The following is a 15,983-nucleotide window of genomic DNA, read 5'->3' as shown; positions in this document are numbered from 1 at the left end:
AATACACACTTGAGCCTTCGTGATCTTTAGAGGTATATATATATCAGACCATTGCAACATATCCGTTTTACTACCAGCATGTCCAACCAGCCCATCACCTGGCCGCTTCAGACGCCCAGTATCTACCTATTCAACCCAAGCGATGACCTACTCTGTCTGCTTGGTAACCATACAACCACATCCGTCATCCAGATCTCCCAAGCATCCCGCTGGATCAAAGACTTTTTAACGGGACATATCCGCCCCCGCAGGCTTGTGGCATGCCCTTCCTGCGTCGTTTGGCCGAGTCGCAATCCCCGCATTTCTCTTTCAGTGGGTTCCTTGTCGTAGTAGAGGTAGGAGGAGATGTTCCTTTTGCGCAGCAGGGGGAAGAGAATATAAGTGTTGAGTGAAAATTGCAAACTTGAGCCGAGAGCCAAGGGAAACGTAGAGGTAACGTAAAAACTAGGATGCAAGGAATAAGACGATTTGTGTCCATTCGGAGGATTGATTTAAGGCTGGGGAAGTTGAAGTTCGGTGATAGCGAGGAATCACGGTAGTGATGAACTTGAGAAAAAGGGGTGGGAGTGTGAGGTTAAGGCAGGGTAGGTACGAAGTCTAGTCTACAGGGGAGATGGCAACAACTCAGCTCGTGTTGGTGATGCCCTCGTGCTTGATATCTCTAGAGGTAGATATTTGTTAGAAAGAATTGGGCACGGGTTTGGTTCAAGTTGTATCTGTGGTAGGTATCTAGTAGGGGCAGGATTGAAGCGAAAGGTGCATGTTACCGTGTGCCAAGCGAGACATTTTGGACTTCAAGTTATATGCTGTGGACAGTAAAAAGTAGTGGCGGGAGAGCTATACACAGGAGTTGCGGAGAGAGAACATTGGGGTTGAGCATGTTTGGAAAAAGTGGCAGCATTGCATGTATCATGATAACAGACAACGGACGGTCTGAAGGGATTAGGAGTAGCCAAGGTACTATGGCAGCATGTCACAGGAAAACTTGTCACGTTCATCTTATCTCTGGAGGTGTCTGAAGAGATGAACCGTTCTATTGATGCGAGGGCTTGTTGTGTGAACGTATCTCGACTTGAAAATTAAAGTGTGGTTTGCTTGAAGTTTGAATACTAAGTTACAAGCTTCGTTTGTTGAGCCCAAAGCTTGAATAGGTACAGATAAGTCCATCATCAGATAACCCCTAACAGCATGAATTTGTCGACCCCCTGTCTGTCACCATGTCATGGCCTTACCTTCCTTCCTTCACATCCTCCCTTTCCTTATTCTCCTCATCTTCCCCCCTCTTTTCCCTCGAGAAGTCGTCGACTGGGTTGAGGATAGAGGTCAAGGAATTCTTTCCCCCCTCCTTAGCAGAAGCAACAATGGCGGGTTTCTTCTTTTCCTTTTCCGCAATATTCTCTCCCTCCTTTGCTGATGCCTTGAGGTTTTTTTCTGTTTCTCCGGCGAATCGAACAGACTTCCCCTTCAGCGAAGAATCCTCCGTTTTTCCCTCCGCTTTCTTCGAAGGTCCTCCATCTTTACCACTCGGGGGCGTGAACATGATTCTAGGCATAGGAAACCCATGCACCCATGGCACTTCGTCCCCCGCCTTGAAGGCACGTACGCTGTGTTCGAAAAAACCATAACCCATGTGCAGATCAGATACGTCGTATACATGTACGCAAGGACGATTCGCAGGCGCGATGTTAGTCGGTCTAGGCTCAGGCATGCTAGTCTCCGCTGGCTGGAAATGTACATGTGTCATCCCCATCTCAAGGTACTTGTTAGGGTCGAGTTGCGTCATAGTCCAATGGTTATGAGGGTCGAGTTCATGTTGATGTAGAGCTTCGGGTGGAGGGGATACACGGCCGAATCTTGAAGGTATACGGCCGTCTTTGCACCACGCGGGGTTGGGATTGTAATACGCGAGTGCCCCCGAATGATAAGTACGCCTCGGTCCTCGCTTGGGGTGAGGAGAAATACACGCGGGGTCCCATCCGAAAGGAAGGCGGCGGTCGGTAGAGGCTTCCGATGAGGATGTCTTGTCGCTGGATTCATCGGGTTTGCTGCGAATTTGAATAGAGTCGGGCTTGACAGGACTGTTGGGAACAGGCTGCGATGGGTGTTCCGTCTGCTTGGCTTCGTCAGCCATGGTTGTGGCAGAGTGTTCTTGCGTCATGGTGTCTCTTTCGTGTGGAATGGAATTGGGCTTGTTTCCGTTCTTGATGATTGCCATGTGATTGGTTGTCTTTTGCATCTTGACTGGAGAAGAAAGTGTGGTGGAAGGAAATTTGGAGGAAGAAAGTTTGGTGGGTGCTTGCCCTTTTATAATGGAAAGTCCAGAAGAAAAGTGGACAATGACGCGCTCGACGCTTCTCCGAAAAGTTCGGTATGTCCGACGTCCAAGTTTCTCGGCTTGTACTTGAAATGTGTCCCAAAAAAAAAGTTGAACCCTCAACCGCAGGAATTGCTACCTCTACAAACTGCAGCATCAAGTTTACGCAAGTTCATCCGACATTGTGCATGCATATATGCCACAAGAAACCAGTACAGTTAGCGGACGACGCGGAACGGCGGGGTTCAGAAATATCAGAGCCGGTAGGAGCCTACAGGTAATGGCCTTGATGGTGTTGGGAATCGGACCGGAGAACATGTCGCGATTTCCCACTTGTCTTCCACTCTCTCACAGACAGACCATAAATGCCTGTATGTATAATGTTTCAGTCTGAATCATCAAGCCTGCCGCATGTCGAGTTATTCACGTATCCTACTTTGTGCGTTTCGATTCTACCGAGGACAGGTGTACGAGTGTCCGAGTAGTAGAGGGAGTCTGGGCCTGGCAGGCGACGACTGGAGTGGGACACAAATTTTGAGTTTCTGACTTGTAATTCAGCCTCCTAGATTTTTCCGCAGAATTCGATGTCTACCTACTTCTTGCCACCAATCAATCACGAAAGTGTCCAACGCTTGGTGACTACTATACTACCTGTTCTTTGTTGAAGAGGTAAGGATCGTAAGGGGCTTTGTTTTCACGATCCTCGGTGGTCCCGTACAAATGAGGAGTTATGGAACTAACATAGGCATAGTGTTAAGGGATCATGTCAGTCTTGTTTACGCAAAGTCACTGTGCAATCTCGTGTGTTCTACAGCTAAAGTCATGTATTTTGTTAAATTCGTACAGATTCACGCTTATTTCTTTTTTGTTTCAGCCTCTGTTTACCATATTTCATATGTTTCTACTCATACTTCCCACGACCGAAATAGATGCCTACCTCTAGGTCTCTTCCTGCCTTCTTCTCGTCGTATTTCGTCCATCTCATCTCGACGGGCATCAAACTGCTACAGCCTGAGTTTGGATCTCTTCCACTTAACTTGCAACGCCGGCCAGCGATCCTTCCTGCTCGTCGCTGATTGTGCAGTAACAAAACACAATCATCTGGAATGCTCGGTGCTACATGCGTCCCCCTTCACCTTTTGGTTTTGTATCCGTAGCTGTGTGCTGTCTCGTCGGCGTGTAGTATGGTTATCAGCGCCGTTGGCAGCACGTGATGCCCTTGGTTGTGCCGGTGCCGTGACTCCAGCTACTCTACCATATCCCAATCCTTCTCCGTAAAATCATCCAAGTCCATTCCTTCTTCTGCCGTATGGTTGACGCCGCCGAAACAATGGCGTGCATGTTGGTGTCGTCGACAGTGCACGCGACATCTTTGTCGTCTTCTGCGGGGAGGAAGATAATCCGGCAAGGTAGCAAGCCATGCCACGATTAGTAGCGCTGAGTAAGTATCATAACAAACCGGCGTAGATGTACTCGGAGTTGCGGGCCTTGGAATGTCCTCTGAAGAGTCCGGGTGGGTGTTAGGCGACTCTGCCGTTTGGTGAGGCTCCTCAGAAGCGATGTTTAGGTTTCCGTCGGCTTCGTTTGGGTTTGAGCGAGGCTCCGTTGGGATGGGGTGATGAAAGAGAACATCGATGTCGCTTTGGTCCATGCTGGGCAGAGCTGGCGGGATGGGTATGGTGGTTGATGGTTGTGGTTGTGCCATTACGAAGCGCATATTGTGTTGGTTCACTATTGTGATTCTGTTGGCTATGGTGATGGCAAAAGTGATGAGAGATAGAAGATTGGATTTTGTGAACAAGACATGGTATCTAAACCTTTAAAAATCAAGCACTTGCTTGGGGAAAGATACAGGAAATCTGACCTCCACCCCTCAACGGATGAGTTGGAGATTGGATATGGTATGATGCAGCGCAGCTTACCTGGAAACTTCCATCCCAGATTTCCTTGCCCGAACTGCATGTCCTCATGTGCACATGTGCGTCATGTCTGCAGAAGCCACAATGGTCAACTAAAAAAAAAAAAAAAAAAAAAAAAAAGGAAGAAACGAAGACGAAGAAGAACAAGAAGAAGAAAAAAAACTGAAGAGGTAAAGAAGCGGTTCTAAAGTGTTCATTGCTCTTCTGACTGATGAGTTCAAGAAGATTGTAATTATAAGGGAAAATTTAGGTGTAGAGGTATCTTCGGTTTACAACTGCTAAATCCTTCTTTTCCATCGCGGTCCATTCGTCGCCCATCGCCCAGCCAAATTGCCAACAACAAAACTGCAGCTGACAGGCAAATACTGATACGCGACCCTACACCCAAGCATCCAATACCTGGCATACCATACGGAAAATCTCTAACGCGGCGCCTCTCCGTCCCGTCTTCCTTCCGCTCGGCACTGAACGACATTCCGCTTTTGCTTGACCTCACGACCACCGTCCTCTCCAGCTTCGAGTTACCAGAGTCGGCATTCGAGTGCCATCGAGTCTTGCGTGCTACATTCGATCCAACCTGCCGCTATGGCTTCCTTTTACAGACTTCAACTGCTAAAAAAACATGACGGCTCTTCTTACAAAACCTTCCCGGCCCGCGATGCGGATAGCGAAAACCACTTGTGCGCTCCTCCATGTCCTAAACCACCACTCCCCAGACTGTTCCAGCCCTTCCCTCCGCTCTTCAAACTCTGTGACCTCCTCCTCCAGTCCCCTCCAGTAGTCACCCCCCTCCCCATCCCCCTCTCAACCCCCTCCCCAACCCCCCTCCGCATACCCCCTCACCACCCTCACCAACCGCGGCGTATCCTCATTCATCAACACCCACAACCGCCACTCCGCCTCGCGCAACATCCGCCGTTCGTTCTGCGTGTGCCACGCAACCCACCACAGCCTTGCCTCTTCCGTCAACGGCGCCACTGTCCACAAGAGGTGGGAATTAACTTGCAGCCATCTGGTGTCGTGGATGTGTTGGGCGCGGACAACCAAAGCGTGGGCTTGGAGGACATGGTGTAGGTGGCGGAGCCAGGTGGTGCAGAGGCGGCGGAAGAGGGGGTCTTGAGCGGGGGGAGGGTGCTGGTTGCTCTGGGGGTGATTGAGGTTGGGGATGGGGATGGGGTTGGGATGAGGGTGATGGTTGTGCTGCTGGGGGTGGTGTTGGGGTTGCTGATGGTGATGGTTTATAACCGGGGATCCATCTCCGGAACTGGCTCGCGGAGGGGGTGATGTTTCTCGCGTCCCTGCGCTGTTGTTCGAGATGGAGTCGGAGTTGGTGAACCCCGGTGTTGTGGCCACCGATGAGGTGGTGGAGGAGGAGGAGGAGCGGGAGGAGGAGGATGCAAAGGAGTTTGGTGGCACGTTGTGGTTCCGGTACCAGGCATCGGAATCCTCTTCACTGATGTCTGTGTTGCCGCTGGTGCCGTTCATGGTGGTGGCGTCTACAGCGGTGCCGGCCGTGTTCGATGCCCTGTTTTGCTCAACGGTCAGATTCTCACTGGTCCACAAGAGGTGTGCTTTTGTGTGATAGTTTCCATCACTTACCCCTGGACTTGGTCCTCTGGTTCCTCAGAGGCGCGTTGTGACATGGCGTTGGACATGACGGGGGAATTTTCTTCGGGTCAGTAGAAAGTTTTGGTTGACCGTGGAGGATGTAAGCGGAGATGGTATCTTGGTAATGTCGCGCTTCTTGTGGAAAGTAAGAAGTGATGGAATTCCTTGGGTTCGTTGGTCAACTTGTTGTTCGTGGTAAACACAGAATGGACTGGAGTCTGGAGATGAACTTCTGATGTTAGACCTTGTCTGGCAAGAAAAGAAGTGGAAAGCAACTGAATTGGGAACGAGAGCCCCGGTACTTTATAATGTTTTCCCAGGCGTAGTTTCCTGTTTGACGCCTTCCTCGAATATTGGTAGTCCTCGGACGTCCTGAATATTGGGTAGTTGCAGGCCGCAAGAGGCCATATTCAATATGACTGGTAGCGTTCAGAAAAGAATTCGGCCTGCCCTGTCGCGCATGAATATCTCGGACATATTTGGACTTGCATTGAATATACCTATGTGCAGTGCCAGGTTGTATGCACGTAACTGCTCGAAAAAGGAATTTGATGCCACGAGTTTCTTTGGTTTGGAAGGTGCTGTGATCGACGTCAGTGTCAGAACGATTGAGGTACACCTGTTTCGTTCTTCTTCCCCTTTTTACCTCTTTTGGCTGTTGTTGTTCTTACCTGATTTCTCTTCCTGCGACACCGCAAGCATTGTATCGAGCCGTCGAGCTGGTCTCATACTCCCGCTCATATTTCGAACCACAGGTAGGTATGTTTTTCGCTTACTCTTCTGCTCTCTACTTCCCCGTCCCTGCAACATTTTCCAGCACAACAGTGATAGTCAGCAAGATGCCAAACTCAACAGTCCTCTTGATCCCAGCTGCCATACTTTGGTGCCTTATGAGCATCATCCGGTTTTGGTCCAGATCGGAACAGATATGGATTACCATGCACGGTGAAATTTCGATTACCAATCTTCCTAAGGCAACTAGCAAAACTCGACGTTCACTGAGACGATGTCGTGCCTTTGGCGCCGAAGGATGCACGGTTGGTCCAAGCCTGACTTCTGACCTGAACTCTTGAAGACCCTCGGAATTCCGATGTGTTTTCCTCATGCCGTCTGTCTCTACCTCTATGCTGCCCGACAAGTGCAATTTCTGTAGCTCGCAATTCCCAGACAATGTTGAAAATATACATGGTATTTTGGCGCCTATGGTCCGACAGGAAAATATTGCACCATCGTTCCATCTGAAGAAAATACTGCTGGAAATCTGTCACTTGAGATATTCCATCACGTCTTCCACTTCGGATCAAATTTCTCATCTCATTATTACATGAGTATAGCTTCAGCACAGCCCGACGATTGTCTTTTCTGTTGGACAGTTTCCCTGTTGAGTAGGACAATTTTTTCGTTTTTCTTGGTCCTGATACCGTCGCGTCCGCAGAGGACGGCGGTTACGAACCACGGAAACCGAAACGGAGCATCCACCGACGCGACAGGACGTTCCGGACGGGAACGGATCGAAAAGGAGACTCACGAAGAGTTCAAGAAAAGGCAAGCAGGGTGGATGAAACAGAATCGGAAGCAGAGGGAGAAGGAAACTCCGGACGAGAAGAAGAAGGAAAGGCTGGAAAAGGCGGTAAAAATACCACAAGGTGTATTGGCAGAGGCAGAAAAGTCAGGACATAGGCAGGGATGAACGGATACACGGACATCATCCGGCGTACAGCGTCGGCCAAGCTCTCAGGGGTACCTCTACGGATAAGGGCCACAACGTTGTCCTAGAACGTTTGGACACTGTCGTGCACTACGGGAGGGAAGTCGAACATGCGGCCGCAGATTTTTCAGTTTTCCACCAAGCCAGTTCGCGTTTTCGAAGCAGCCAGATTACCTTGATGGCGGTTCTTGGACCTCTCTTCGTGCTGACATGGTAGCTGAAAATTATCTGAATTAAAACGAAGGGAGGGCTCTAGTGCGGACCCCGACTTGGGCGCTCACGCGGAGGAGGAGCTCCGGGCCGCCAGCGCCTTACAGACCAGGTCGGTCACCCATCCAGTCGAAGTGTCAAGCACAGACTAGCAAGATTCGTTCTCGTCGGACGCACCTGTGACGGATTCCTCGCAACTATCTTATCCTGCTCCGCAGCACGCTTCTTGGGGGCGGCGGTAGTCTTGTTGGGAGTCTTGGCGGCGGGCTTAGTAACAGTTGTGTGTTCACCCGGCTCGACGAGTTGATAGATCTTTTTTTCGTTCAATTTAGGTCATTCGTTACAACAAGCAGGTTGATGCGATGAGGACAAACACACGGTAGCTTCAAAGCTCACACAATCCATAGACTAATACCGCCACATGTACAAAGCCAAGATGATCGGGACGATCATTAGGTATCTGAAGGGGGGCATTGTGAAGCGACGAACCACGCCAGTCAGGATGACTGACAGGCGCGCGGGCACATTCTTAGCATACCAGACCGGACCTGGGCATAGAACCTCGCTTATCGGGCGTCCCGCTGGAAGAAAACGCCAAAACAACAACAATAACATTACAGATGATCTTGATCCTTCTTGGTCGCACGTCTTACAGCGGCGGTCCGGTCGTGACCTTTGGCGCCGGAGGTGGTCACACGATAAAATGGTCTATGGTGTACTGTCACGTCGTATTGTGGCGTGTTCAATTCATTGTAGGTGGTTGATCCAGGCGGGATTCTGATGGTGTGAGCGGTAGGGATCGGATACATCGGACATCATTTCGGTCGGACATCACAGGGCGACGGCACCGTAGATTGGATACGCCAAAAGATTTAATGTTGTTGCGGGTACTACGAGTAGCTTTATATTAGAACTGAGTTGAAGAGGAGTGGAACTTGAGGAGAGAGACACCGAGCCTTGACGGTTCTCAATAGACTCTCGGCGAGGCATGGTGTAGAGGAACGAAGAGAAAGAAAAATGTCGAACCAATTTCGGAATCGGGAGTCCAGCTGCTATAGCCGGCTCCCATTATCCCGACTGATCGTAATGAATACAACAAATCCAATCCCCTTGACCTTTGACAACTCGGACACGCTTGTTTCCAATCAGAGTTCTGGATATTTCTCCCGGTTCGTGGGCATAGGCACCGAATCCAAGGAGTGGGTTAGCCGTTCAAGCAAACTACGTAACAGTTTCTCACCGTGAGTACTGAGGCCATACGCTACCACGCACCTTCCAGCATCCAACTTTCTCACTGGGCATGCCCTGTGACGGAAATCCCTTGTTCTATGCAGTAGGAAGCTGGCCTGGCAGGATGGCACCCACTATCTTACACCGTGGCTCTCATCTAATACAGTAATAATCGTGGCAGCGACATTGGAAGAAAGGAGACATGTGCTTATCTTTCCTTGTGAGTATCGTCCCACATCCTTCAATTCTACCAGCCTGTTTGACCACGGCGGTTATTCCTCCTGCCTTCTCGAGACTGAGAAGCTGTGGTCACCGGGAGGCTCTTGTTGTGTGCGGCGGTTGGTCAATGGCAGGTGTACTCTTTGCTCGTTCGGCATTCTGGAATACAATCCAGATCAGTTATCGAAGTGGGCAGGTTCTTTCGTCTCAGCCTGTGTTTGGCCGTCTTGGACATCAGATATTCGCACCTTCGTGACAGGGGGCTGACGACGGAACCCGAGGTACGGCTGCCTGGGTGGGGGAGCTTGTGTCGGTGTCGGTGGCAAGGAAAGGAAGAGGTCCCGGATGCCCATCAGCTGATATCGTCGCGTGACGGGAGAGCTTTTTCGGAATTGACATTGATACTCGGCGGTCGCGAGAGGCAGGTTCGGTTGTTGTTGTTGACAAGGGCAAGTTCAAACGAGCAAGGTTCTGCCTGTTGCCTTGAGGACCTCTGATGTCGGCACCGACGGGACCGTGGCGCGTCGAGTCGATTTTCAAGATGCGAAGGAAAAGGAATCGCGGTGATTCGAGGGTGGAAAGGTCAAGGGAAGGTGCTTGGGTTCTGTTGAGTCTGTAGTTGCTTTCAGCTGTAGTACCGTAGCATCATAGGAGGACCAGGGCAGGCGTGAGGACAGAAGATACTTTACCATCTTTTTGAGGTTCCCCTCATCCGGCAGTCACTCATCGCAGTCGGTCGTGTCTGGTGGAAAAGAAAGAAGAGACAAGTCCCGCAGTGTAGACGAGACAGGAACGAAGCACTGAGGGCACTGAGGGGAGGTGACAGGAAGTGGGGCTTGCAAGTGCAAGTCAAGAAGTGGGACTGCCTCTTTCGTCAGTGTAATGGCATGTGATTGGCTGCAGTTTGGCTCTCAAGGTACTTGGGTACTTTGGTGCTGCCCTTAGGTACTGCCTCGGAGACGGCGCTCGCTTGCTCCCGTCCTCTGGTACCGTGAGAGGAACTTTCCCGTCTGTGTTGGAGGGGCTGCTGCCTGCCCTAGATGTACTCAACTTGAACAACAACCACCACCCGTCCATGCCTTGCCCTCTCTTACCCGACCCCCAACATGATGCTCCTACCGCGACAGCCAACATCTTGTCGTCAGGATGTTGTCAACAAGGAAAGGCGATACAAGGTGATTCCACACGGCCTCCTGGAGTGATTGGGATCTCTCGACTGGTATAAGATGCCCCAGTCCCCCTCACTTCTCTCACCTCTCTCTCTCGCTCGACAAACCAACACTCTCTACATATCTTTTCCAACATCTCATCACTTATCTTGTATCTTTCGGCATCTCGATATATTCTTCCACCTTTTTGTCCCTTTTTTTTTTCTTTTTTGTCTTTCGCCTTTCTTGCTTGTCTCCATCAGCGAAATCCAATTTCAGCTCGCGTCTTCGTCAAGCCAGCTTCGTTGGCCACGTTCAACATGGGCCCAGTGTTTCTCCTGGAGCAAATGCGTTTCCCTTTCCTGGTGAGTCGACTCAACGTCCACTCTTGACCATTTCATTTGCACCCGACGCTAACATGGAACGTCAGTGCAAGAGAACTTCGAATCAACTGTGCGGCCTTCATGCGGTACCACCAATGTCATGCGCCTCGGCCCGGCCTCTGAGCGCAACCACCTCTTCTTCGACTTTTTCGATGGTACCAGGGGCCACCACACTGCCTTTGACAATCGGCACAGTCGCCTGGGTGACATTGAGTCACGAAAGGACGTGTACAAGTGGGACATCCTTGGTTGAAGCCTCCAAGCTGGCACGTGTAAGTACATTCTCTAGTTTCCAAGGATACGGATACAAGAGACTACAAACATGGCCACGATACTAACAGAGAGGCAGACACTGTGTCATTCCAAATTCGAAAAAGCAGCCCAACTTGCCCTGATCTACCAGCAAGTCAAACCTCCACAGGTCCTCATTGACTCCACCGAACCTTCGGGTGCTTCTCTCCCTCTTCAAACGCGACATCCCACCTTGGGTGGTCTGGAGGCGAAATTGCCGGCGTGGCAGAATGGCATCAGTGCTCCCAATTCTCAGCAGAAACAAGCGGCGCCGCCGCAATCAGTGCAGTCCCATGCTGACCAATTGTTTCCATCGACTTTGAGCGCGCTGATCGTAGCTTGTGGCTCTCTGCGTACAAAAATCTCTCCAAAGTCGGCATCAATCAGGTTGGAGTCCTTGTGTTCGGCTTTTGTCCCGCCCGGGGGCACCCTCCTCGAGAGAAAGCAGAGTCGTTGCTGACAAGGCCCGTCGAGCCTTGTACCCCTGAATCTCCACGAAACCCAAGAATCATTTCGGTGGCGGCTCTGTACCCCCCCATTACCCAATATCCCTTTCTCGTGGCTGTTGGTCCTGCCGGCTTTCTTCTGGTAAAAGATTCAGGTCGCCCGAGGTCGTCCTTGTTTTTCCTCCCGCCATGTTCTCTGGGCTGGTCAATTCGGTTTCTCCAATTCCCCCCCACGGTCCCGCCCTTGAACATGAGGGTTACGAGAAGAGGACCAGGGTTGAAGAGGCCAGCTAAGAGCAGAACCGCCTATTCCTCCTCCTTGCGAGGAGCCGCCGGAGGTAGATCGGACCAAGTAAGCTTTCCTGTTCTCCTCTTTCACGTGTCAACCTCCATGGCTAATGCGTCGGCTCCCAGGATCACTATTGGCTACATTTGGCATCACCCTGGGACCGAGTTCCTACGCCCTCGGTCTACGCGCCTCTCTACGGCGCCTCACGGGATCACAATTAAAGATTCATACCTACGATGTACTTGACACGCCAGGTCATCCGCAAGATGGAAACAAAAATAACACAGCGATAACCAATTGCGATATCACATGTATGGCTTTTTATTCTCACAGATTTTTCAAAGTCCATCGCAACACAACGGACTCGTGCTCTTACCGACTTCCAATGCCGCAGCGGATTCAACATTGCTCGTTGAAACACCGCATGATCGGAACTCTTGCTCCTGTTATCCTTGGCAAGAAGTCCCCTATTGCTGATCAGGTCGAATACTTCTTGGTTCGGTACGTTTTCCCGGATTTCACCAACCCGCAAGGCTTCCTCAGAGCCCGTGCGTGCGACACTATCGAAAAGTTCGGGCAGCTCGACTTTAAGGACCAGCAGAACCTCCTCGCTGTCTACCGTCACATCCTCAATTGTGTGGCCGATCCCAAGTTGCCCGTCCGTGTAACTGCTGCTTTGGCCCTACAGCCTATGATCAGACATGAGATCATTCGAACCAGAATGCAACAGAACATCCCGACCGTTATGCAGCATTACCACGACGACTTGCCCTCCTGAGATGTCAATCTCTCAGAGTGCGGTAATGTTGACGCAGAATGATCGATATGATAGAGGTACGCGACGGCTGGAATCAGTCCGGGGGAAGGGGAAAGGCGGGTGCTCTCCTGATCTGGGACACTCCTGCTATTTATACTACGACAATTGGAAGAAGGAGCGCGTCCTGCGATCCTTTGAGGCCGTGATTCAAAAATTCCCACTACCCGGTCGCATGTTTGAAGAGTAGCGGAGAAGGAGACCAAGAGAACCTGGCATGGTAAGAATGTCCGAGGTGAGTTCAGCGCCACGACTACCTCTCTACCTTTTACCACACTCTTGGGTTTCCGTCATTTTGCTGACATCCATGATTCCAGCCCGGACATTTGAGAGAAGATCAGTTTTCTCCACGAGCCTTTCCGAGAAGCCGCAGGGTTTGGCACTGCCAGAGATGGTCGCCATGGCAAGATTCGACGCTTTGTCCCAGGACACTGGGGATGCCTGGGATTTTGCAGACGACTACCACGACCAAATCATGTTGGTCTGGGTTTCCGGTTTCTGCACTGCCCGTCTACGACCAAATCATGTTGGTCTGGGTTTCCGGGTTCTGCACTGCCCGTCTACGACCAAATCATGTTGGTCTGGCTGTGCTCGCCGTTTAGACCATGCGGTTAGTTCTCTTCACATCAGCCACCTTCACTCTGCGTCGGCATCCGCAAACACACCTTCCTTGAGCAACCAACACCTGTCTCGTCCTACCCTTCTTGGGTGCTACCTCCAGTTTACATCATATGGGAGTCGCCTCCTCCTGAAGGGCAACCGTCCATGTACACAGCGGGAATGCTATTCCAGTGGGACTTGCCCACCTTTATCCGAACCGCCAGACCAAGTTCAACCTCGGGCATCTCATATGGGACTGGTCACTGGGCAGGGTCGCTTTGCCTCGCGCATCGCGATTTTGGGACGACCTCTGCTGATTTTCTCCTCAAACTCGAAGTCACACACAACCACACTCGACCGACATGTGTCATCAGAAACAATGATCTTCGCATGCCACTGCCCGTTGAGGAATCACCGGTGTTGCCCTCGTTTCCAAAATCTCGTCGCCCGCTACTCTCGACGACATAGAAACAAGGCAACTCCGAGAACAACCCACCAGAATACATGACCGTCTACGACCACCGGTTTGCCATTGCTACGGCTCTGGATGCTGATCGAAACTTATCTTTGCTCTTGTAGCAATTTCGAAGAAAGTATGTCGACATAATCCCCCAGATCGAAGTCCGAGGGATTGCCTTGCAGTGAAAATTTGGGGAGATCTCCAACATTCAACTACTAGAAGCATCTTGGAAGATGATCATGTCTTTGTGTGGATCAGCATCCTGATCACCACTACCAACTTCAGCTCCAGAGATGCTGGCGTTCTCATCGGCTGCGATGGAATCCATGGGAGTGGGCGGGCCACGGGTACGAGACGAGGTCTTCTGTTACTTTCCCAAATATGAACCACAATACAGGAGAGAAGCTCACACGGCTGAGGAGACGACCACCATACGCTCCCCCTAATCATACTAGGGCGACCAGACTATGCAGATTTCAAACACTTTGTCCACACTTTCCTCGGACTGGTCGCGTATGACGAGTCTGATGAGGGCCAGGACGTGTACCACGTGGCTTAAGTCGCGTACCTACACCCATCACTTCGAGCCCCTTGTAGCGTCATGCCGCTACCATGCCGGTATGAACAACACCCCCCCTCCCTGTCTCTTGCATAAGAAGCCCTGGGTGGCTTAAGAACGTGAACGCTGACCTAAGGCTTCCTAGTAATGCAGTTTGATCCTGACGCTCCGTATTAGAAGACCAAGCCTCCTGGTGTCAAAGAAGACCGAGCGATTAGCCGGAAAGTGTATAAACCCGGATACTCTTTTCCTTGTTGCAATAAGTCCGGAACGTACGACAAGCTCGGGTGCAGATTAGGTCCACATAGAGCTGCTGATGGGGTGCAGGAAAAGGACCTTGATGGCTGGAAAGGCTACAACGATTTTCAAGATGCTGTGGGTGCACCAAAGAAATAGTGAGAACAAGAAGGACGGCGAGGCCAACAACGGTCAGCGAAGGAATAAAGGGCAATGGAACGGAAGTGGCGTGACAAGGTCCAATAGGCTGCGGGAACATGTCTCCATTTTTCAACCTTCCTTACCTTAGATGGATAAGCCTTACCAGGTTGTTATAAAGGTACGAAAGGGGTTATTGTATCGTGATAGATTCAGTTAGTAGATTAGATTTCACAAAGACGATGACAGCGTTTTGGCACATGTAAGACTTTGGCATGCGAATGTGAATACAGTCATGATGTGGATGTGGATAACGTGATGAAAACTTGATTTCTTAGCAACAGTGAATGCTCCAGACAGCGGAAGTAGGGTCTTGGATTCTGTTGACAGTCTGTTTCCCTAGGTGAAGCTATTTTGGGGAGTATGGCATGGTGCATTACTAGGGTACTCATTGGATTAGGTGGCGGTCCCCCGCGAGAGTCGGTGTTTGAGACGTAAGGTTTTGTGCTGATACTTGGAAGGAGTTGATGCTGGGTAGATGTGGTATATAGGTCCGAGGTGATAATCAAGTTTGAGATTATCTTTTAGTGCCTCTGATAAAGACAGCGTCGTAAAGATGAGTGTTACAGCGAGAACTTGTGTCGTGTGATGGGTGGTCAACTACAAGACATGGCATGAATGGGGTATTGGGGTTGGGTTGCGGGTTGCGTGCTTGCTTGTCAACTCACACGCTTCAATGTAGGCATATTTTGTTGTTGAAGTGACCACGTACGGACCAGTGATTGCGCACGGGGGTGAGATCTATTTACTGGGACTTTTCCTTGTCTCTACTACTGCTATACAGTCATGTCGTGGGTGGTTGTCTCGATCCTTAAATACCTCTTGAAACTTGATATATGACGGGTCCTTTCGTCTATTGGGAAGCGGAGGGGTTGCAGAGATTGATGTAGCTTTTTGCTACATCCTAGAGGTAGATGTCGGCCTTTGGGCCTTTGGGCCTTTGGCAGCATGTCTCTGACTCCCTGTGCGAGTGGTGATTCGGTAGTAGATATTGTCGTTCGTCTATCATCTATCCGTCTGTCCCTTTGTTTGTGAAATTTGCGGACGTTTGTTTGGACGTTCAACTTCAAGTCGAAAAAGGTGAAGGCGTATATAGTGAAGAAAAGAAAAAAAAAAAAAAGAAAAAAAAAGAGAGAGGAACCAAGAGATTGTGTTGATTGTGTTATGTGCATACTTGTTACTGTCGTGTCTTACGGATACAGACTACCTACCTAGAGGTTAGAAGCATTTTTTTCATGATGATGATGAGGATAAACAAGAACAGTTGGAGAAGATGTTATCAAGTGTTTATATGTTTCGCTTCCCTTCCGTGGATGGTCTGGAGGACAACCAGTTCGATAATGGAGGTAT

General features: G+C 50.4%; 5 protein-coding genes across 5 annotated transcripts; 3 read left to right on the top strand and 2 right to left on the bottom strand.

The window, feature by feature from the left end:
• Positions 1–1,228: 1,228 nt before the first annotated feature.
• Positions 1,229–2,236, bottom strand: B0T23DRAFT_316222 (uncharacterized protein; the record flags this gene model as incomplete). The annotated part of the gene is made up of 1 exon (XM_062834919.1): positions 1,229–2,236. The coding sequence occupies one exon, from the start codon at positions 2,234–2,236 to the stop codon at positions 1,229–1,231; it is 1,008 nt and encodes a 335-aa protein (XP_062693399.1).
• A 1,324-nt stretch (positions 2,237–3,560) lies between these two features.
• B0T23DRAFT_404933 (uncharacterized protein) lies at positions 3,561–5,888 on the bottom strand (the record flags this gene model as incomplete). The annotated part of the gene is made up of 4 exons (XM_062838949.1): positions 3,561–4,125; positions 4,245–4,270; positions 5,077–5,758; positions 5,833–5,888. The coding sequence occupies 4 exons, from the start codon at positions 5,886–5,888 to the stop codon at positions 3,561–3,563; spliced, it is 1,329 nt and encodes a 442-aa protein (XP_062693398.1).
• Positions 5,889–11,726: 5,838 nt separating this feature from the next.
• On the top strand, positions 11,727–11,986 carry B0T23DRAFT_429150 (uncharacterized protein; the record flags this gene model as incomplete). Its single annotated transcript, XM_062840174.1, has 2 exons — positions 11,727–11,828; positions 11,891–11,986. 2 exons carry the CDS (start codon positions 11,727–11,729, stop codon positions 11,984–11,986), a joined length of 198 nt encoding a protein of 65 aa, XP_062693397.1.
• A 164-nt stretch (positions 11,987–12,150) lies between these two features.
• On the top strand, positions 12,151–12,543 carry B0T23DRAFT_404931 (uncharacterized protein; the record flags this gene model as incomplete). Its single annotated transcript, XM_062838948.1, has 1 exon — positions 12,151–12,543. One exon carries the CDS (start codon positions 12,151–12,153, stop codon positions 12,541–12,543), a length of 393 nt encoding a protein of 130 aa, XP_062693396.1.
• Positions 12,544–12,979: 436 nt separating this feature from the next.
• On the top strand, positions 12,980–13,165 carry B0T23DRAFT_316607 (uncharacterized protein; the record flags this gene model as incomplete). Its single annotated transcript, XM_062834943.1, has 1 exon — positions 12,980–13,165. A coding segment is annotated over one exon (186 nt), but the record flags the coding sequence as incomplete, so codon positions are not given.
• Positions 13,166–15,983: the final 2,818 nt, after the last annotated feature.

Source organism: Neurospora hispaniola, assembly GCF_033458365.1.
Source record: "Neurospora hispaniola strain FGSC 10403 chromosome Unknown B0T23scaffold_4, whole genome shotgun sequence".
Taxonomy (NCBI): Eukaryota; Fungi; Ascomycota; class Sordariomycetes; order Sordariales; family Sordariaceae; genus Neurospora; species Neurospora hispaniola.
This window is presented reverse-complemented; position numbering and strand designations above follow the sequence as displayed.